Source organism: Sinocyclocheilus rhinocerous, unplaced genomic scaffold (genome assembly GCF_001515625.1).
Source record: "Sinocyclocheilus rhinocerous isolate Xijiao unplaced genomic scaffold, SAMN03320098_v1.1 scaffold114, whole genome shotgun sequence".
Taxonomy (NCBI): domain Eukaryota; kingdom Metazoa; phylum Chordata; class Actinopteri; order Cypriniformes; family Cyprinidae; genus Sinocyclocheilus; species Sinocyclocheilus rhinocerous.
Window position 1 is genome coordinate 867,087 of NW_015646344.1, and position 6,321 is coordinate 873,407.

At 35.3% G+C, this 6,321-nt stretch overlaps 1 protein-coding gene across 1 annotated transcript in view; it reads right to left on the minus strand.

Moving 5' to 3' along the window:
- LOC107707289 (basement membrane-specific heparan sulfate proteoglycan core protein-like) overlaps nt 1-5,503 on the minus strand; it is a 71,760-nt gene extending 66,257 nt beyond the window's left edge. Inside the window, exon 1 of the mRNA XM_016511276.1 lies at nt 5,312-5,503. Within this exon, the coding sequence (XP_016366762.1) occupies nt 5,312-5,468 (157 nt within the window). The 5' untranslated portion in view covers nt 5,469-5,503. The remainder of the gene's footprint in view (nt 1-5,311) is intronic.
- Nucleotides 5,504-6,321: the final 818 nt, after the last annotated feature.

Sequence of the window (6,321 nt, forward strand, 5' to 3'; positions counted from 1 at the left end):
CAGACATATACAATACTGTACGAGTAAGCTGGAGTTCAGCGATCTCCGTTTGAGGTATTCTCCTTAAATGAAAGTGTCATTCAGCCCAGGGGCGTAGATTACGCGGGGGACGTGTCCCCCCCCCACTTTTAATATCACGTAAATTCGTCCCCCGCACTTTTTTGGGCAAGTGTGTTTGCATAGAGGTCTTCAAGAGCCGGTGTGAATAAATATAGATTTTAATTAAAAAAGACAGGATAGTCTGTGCATGATCTGATGTTTTATTCGGACACAGAATAAGCCGAGATGAACATCGCGGAGGCCCCTGATTCAGCCGGTCTGTGTTCTGTCATGGAACGACTGTATTGTTTGCTGATTGTAACGTTACTTACGCAACCTCTGTGCGGCAATAAGCCTTTTTTGCCATTGTTTTAAAAGAGAAACATTAATGCAGTTTGGAATTATTGTAATTACTATTAAGAATTTCTCTGTTATAATATTTGAGAGTAGGTTTTTGTAACACCAGTTTTCATAATGTAGACAGGGCGAGTGTATATCTGTCTTGGGTGTTTATTTAGCCTGTAATTGATATCCCGTTATAAATCTGTACACTAGATGAGATAAAATAAACCATGTATACGAGTCAATATTCTATTGATTTGTGCTTATTGGTGAAAGAGCAACTTCTGATGAAATGTAAAAATACATTTCCCAAATTACAACAATTATTGCAATTAAAATTGAGCAAAATTATATATTTTTTTTGTCATTTTACTATTATACAGTAAGACGAAAACATGACGAAAATGTGTAAGTTTCTACTGACAAAAACTAGACTAAAATGCTCAGACATTTAGTAGACTAAAACTAAAACAGGACAAGTTGACTAAATGTGATAAAACCTAAAAGTTACATTTGACACAGGACTAAGCCTAAGACTAAATGAAAAACAGCTGACAAAATTAACACTAGTTAGCTTTCACTCTCATGCTGATGATACTCAGCTCTATATTTCTTCACGGCCTGATGAAACATACAAATTCACAAAACTAATGGAATGCATAGTTGATATAAAAAAGCTGGATGACTAGTAATTTCCTGCTGCTAAATTCTGGAAAAACAGAGGTTTTAATTACTGTACCAAAAACCTCCGCATGTAATAACCTAAAACACTGTCTAACACTTGATGGCTGCTCTGTTAATTCTTCGTCATCAGTTAGGAACCTAGGTGTGCTATTTAATAGCAATCCTTCCTTTGAAAACCATGTTTCTAGCATTTGTAAAAACAAATTTTTCCATCTTAAAAATATATTTAAATTATGACCTATGCTCTCAATGTCAAATGCAGAAACGTTAATCTAGTGTTGTTCCGGAGACAGACACACTCTGTCAGTTTAAATCTAGATTAAAGACCCATCTCTTTAACCTGGCTTACACATAACACACTATCGCATTTGTTATAAGCTGCATTAATTAACGCAGTTGAGTGTCGCATGCGATTTATCGTGCAGCCCTAGTATTTATATATATGTATATGTATATGTATATGTGTGTGGCTGTAGATAATTACTTATAAAGCTCTGAATGGTTTATCTCCTCAATACTTGAGTGAGCTCATATCGCAGTATAGTCCTTCACGTCCGCTGCGTTCTCAAAACTCTGGCCATTTGATAATACCTAGAATATCAAAATCAACTGCGGGTGGCAGATCCTTTTCCTATATAGAGCTGAAACTCTGGAACAATCTACCTAGTGTTGTTCCGGAGACAGACACACTCTGTCAGTTTAAATCTAGATTAAAGACCCATCTCTTCAACCTGGCTTACACCTTTTATTTTCTTAAAAGCTTTTAGCTTTTCGTTTTAATTACTTTTTCCTATTTGTGTATGTTTGAATTGTTTTTAGCTTTATTTATTTTTTTCATTTAAATGTTTTAGTTTTGAAATGTTGTTGTATGCATTTGTAATTTTTATTTAATTTCTTTTATTTTCTTAAATGTGTGTATATATATAGTATTTATAGAGTTTTAGCTTTTAGTTTTAATTACTTTTTCTTATTTGTAAGTCGCTTTGGATAAAAGCGTCTGCTAAATTACTAAAAGTAAAGTAATTAGGTCAACCGGAACCGGGAACACTTCCTACCTCTACAGCCCTGAATGTCAGCGGAGACCATGTTAACTAGATGAGCCCCAGAGACAGTTCTCCTGTGAAGACCTCATCACCTCGACGACCATCGGCACAAGACCACGTGAACCAGACACATCCTCTGCACCTGTGTTCAGCCTGGAAATAAACCACGCCATGCTAGTTTCGTCTGGTCACAGGAGAACTGGCCCCCCGACTGAGCCTGGTTTCTCCCAAGGTTTTTCTCCATTTGGTTCCTTGCCGCTGTCGCCTTTGGGTTGCTTAGTTGGGGACGCTTGACTGATTACACAGACACTATTGGAAGAGAGCTGAAATGGATGATGACATCACTGAATCATCAATCAGCTGACTTTAGCTAAGAAAATGACTCTGTTATTGTCTTCTTGCATTATTGACAATCTGTTTTCCTGCTTGACTCTGTAAAGCTGCTTTGACACAATCATCTCCTCAATACTTGAGTGAGCTCATATCGCAGTATAGTCCTTCACGTCCGCTGCGTTCTCAAAACTCTGGCCATTTGATAATACCTAGAATATCAAAATCAACTGCGGGTGGCAGATCCTTTTCCTATATAGAGCTGAAACTCTGGAACAATCTACCTAGTGTTGTTCCGGAGACAGACACACTCTGTCAGTTTAAATCTAGATTAAAGACCCATCTCTTTAACCTGGCTTACACATAACACACTATCGCATTTGTTATAAGCTGCATTAATTAACGCAGTTGAGTGTCGCATGCGATTTATCGTGCAGCCCTAGTATTTATATATATGTATATGTATATGTATATGTGTGTGGCTGTACATACACATATGTAGTTGTTTTTTGGTGTTTGGCTTAGTGTTATGTTAGAATCATTATTATACTCATACCTTTTGTTCTTTTAATATTTTTGAATTGTTTTTAGCTTTATTTTTTTTGTTTTCATTTAAATGTTTTAGTTTTGAAATGTTGTTGTATGCATTTGTCATTTTTATTTAATTTATTTTATTTTCTTAAAAGCTTTTTTTTCATTTAAATGTTTTAGTTTTGAAATGTTGTTGTATGCATTTGTAATTTTTATTTAATTTCTTTTATTTTCTTAAATGTGTGTATATATATAGTATTTATAGAGTTTTAGCTTTTAGTTTTAATTACTTTTTCTTATTTGTAAGTCGCTTTGGATAAAAGCGTCTGCTAAATTACTAAAAGTAAAGTAATTAGGTCAACCGGAACCGGGAACACTTCCTACCTCTACAGCCCTGAATGTCAGCGGAGACCATGTTAACTAGATGAGCCCCAGAGACAGTTCTCCTGTGAAGACCTCATCACCTCGACGACCATCGGCACAAGACCACGTGAACCAGACACATCCTCTGCACCTGTGTTCAGCCTGGAAATAAACCACGCCATGCTAGTTTCGTCTGGTCACAGGAGAACTGGCCCCCCGACTGAGCCTGGTTTCTCCCAAGGTTTTTCTCCATTTGGTTCCTTGCCGCTGTCGCCTTTGGGTTGCTTAGTTGGGGACGCTTGACTGATTACACAGACACTATTGGAAGAGAGCTGAAATGGATGATGACATCACTGAATCATCAATCAGCTGACTTTAGCTAAGAAAATGACTCTGTTATTGTCTTCTTGCATTATTGACAATCTGTTTTCCTGCTTGACTCTGTAAAGCTGCTTTGACACAATCAGTATTGTATAAAGCGCTATACAAATAAAAGTGACTTGACTTGACATTGAGAGTGGCACATATTCTCTCGTCTCACGGCAGCTTTTGGTGCATGGGATGGGAATTATTTTTGGACAGTTGGTGGTGTTTCGCCTCCATTTTGTCCTTTTGGGGGTTGTACCAGGGCCATAATCACTATAGACATTGAGGGGGACAATAATTCCCCCCCAATAGTTAGAAATAGTCAAATTGTCCCCCAAATATTGTAAGCTCTTGCAGTGTTCTGCTGCACATGATTATGCAGCGCTCTGTTTATTGTTCGGACGATAAAAAAGGCTTAAAAATGACGTTTTTAGGCTGGTCAGTGGTCTAATAGCACTCGTCACTGTCAAAGTAATTGAGATGACCAATTAAATCAAAGTAGGAGGGGTTTACTGTTCACAGAAGTAGAGCGTGAATTCCAGTTCAAAGTATCAGTTTTAACATTGTAAGAGCGAGGCATGATGGAAGTAGCAAAACATTTAATATTAGTCAACTGTTTTACGATAGATAGCCTATGTTTAACTGCCCACAGTAATATCCAGTGGTGCAAACTACTGATCTTTTCTATTAATGTCCGTTTTTAATTAAAGTATGATATAATTTACATTATTTATTTCATTCCTAACTGAATGTGACAAGACATTTTGCATTCTGAATATTCCGAACATTTTGCATTTTTGACACATTAGGCATATAAATAAGAGTGAACATGCAGATTTTAAAATATTATTTGCAAATAGTTCAAAATGATTATGTCCATGCTAGAATTAGACCTAGCATTTTCTTCACAGCTCTATTCCTTTATATTTTATAAAAAAGTAAAAAATAATTAAATACATAATAAATAAAAAAGTATTGAATAAAAAACAAGTAATACAAATAAGTATTAAATGAAAAACATAAGTAATAAATAAAGTAACAAAAAAGTAATAAATAAAAATAAGTAATAAAAATTAATAAATAAAAAATTGTTAATACAAATAAGTAATAAGTAAAATAACAAGCATTAAAATAGTAAATGAAAAACAAGTAGTAATAAAAAAATAAGTAATAAATAAAAACATAGTAAATAAAAGTAACAAAAATAAGTAATAAATAAAATAGGTGAACAGGCAAACACTCAATCCCACAACCACACCAGTGACCAGAAGAGAAGATGAAGCTGCTGAGACTGGAGAACATGATAAACATGCTGATCTGATCATGAGGGACATACTGTATTATAATATTACAAAAGTACATGAAATCACTCATTATATCAAGACTTCTGACTTTACTCCCTATGCCCCTGTTGGTTATAACATTAATTTAATCAGAAAGATTGCATTTATGTTTATGCATCCAGCACATTCTAATAAACCTTGTTTGCTTAAAAAGGACGTGTGTTGAAACCCCCCAAAGCTGATAATTACTTAATTTTAAATGCATCCGTGCATATATTGTAGTGCCTGGTAATGTTGAACAGGCGAATGTTTATCACAGTATTTACTCACCATTAACAGACAGATTTATTCGTTCACTCTCCTGTGATGATTTTGGTCTTTCATCTCTCTGTCCTCTACACCAGTACTGATCCTGATCAGACTCATTCAGTCCTCTGATAGTGAGAGTGTCTCTGTTTACAGTGTAACGCTCAGACGTCTGTAACATTACACTGTCTGTGCCTTTATACCACTCATATCTCCAGTTACTGTGAGACTCAATCACACACTCTCTCCAGTGAATACAGGACTGTCTGGTATCACAGTCAGTGTAGATCTGGGTGAATCTGTGAAGAAAGACAAAATATAGTGAGTCAAAAAACTTTTTTAAAATAAAATAATGATATTATTTATTCATTATTTTATCTCATATTTCATAACATTTGTTCGGTTTTGGTTTTGTCCTGTCATTAGTTTTCTGATCTCAGTGTTTTTGAGGAGGCTCTGGCAGGTAACAGCCCTATAGTATTTCATTACATTAACTGATTTTAAATTTTTTTTTTCAACCTTTATTTAGGAAAAAATGACCTGGAAATTAATTTAAGTAAATTTTACTATGCAACAGTCAACTTGAATCATATAAAATGTCATTTCTACAGTGGCCGAGAGAGCTCAGTGTGCTGCAACTTAAGAAAACATATGCAAATCGAAAAAGCAGCAGCAAATTAAGAAAACATCTGCATCAATTTGATAGCACACGCGCCGCAAAGACTCACAACACCACCAAATACAGAAAAGCGTTGCATGTAGCACAGACCACACCGGAAATTTTTCAAGGGGACCCCAACAACCCTTACGAAAATTAACCATAGTTTTATGTTTTCTGCGTTTCGCATTTTACCATTACCTTTTTTTTTTGGTGATTACCATTTGTGTACCATGGTGAAACTATGGTTAATGTAATTTGTGATTACCATGGTTTAACTATTATAACCTTTTTTTTTATAGTAAAATCATGTTAATTTTTGTAAGGGGTGTTTGTAATCTCACCTTTCAGACCGAAGAGTTTAGCCAGGCTTGTC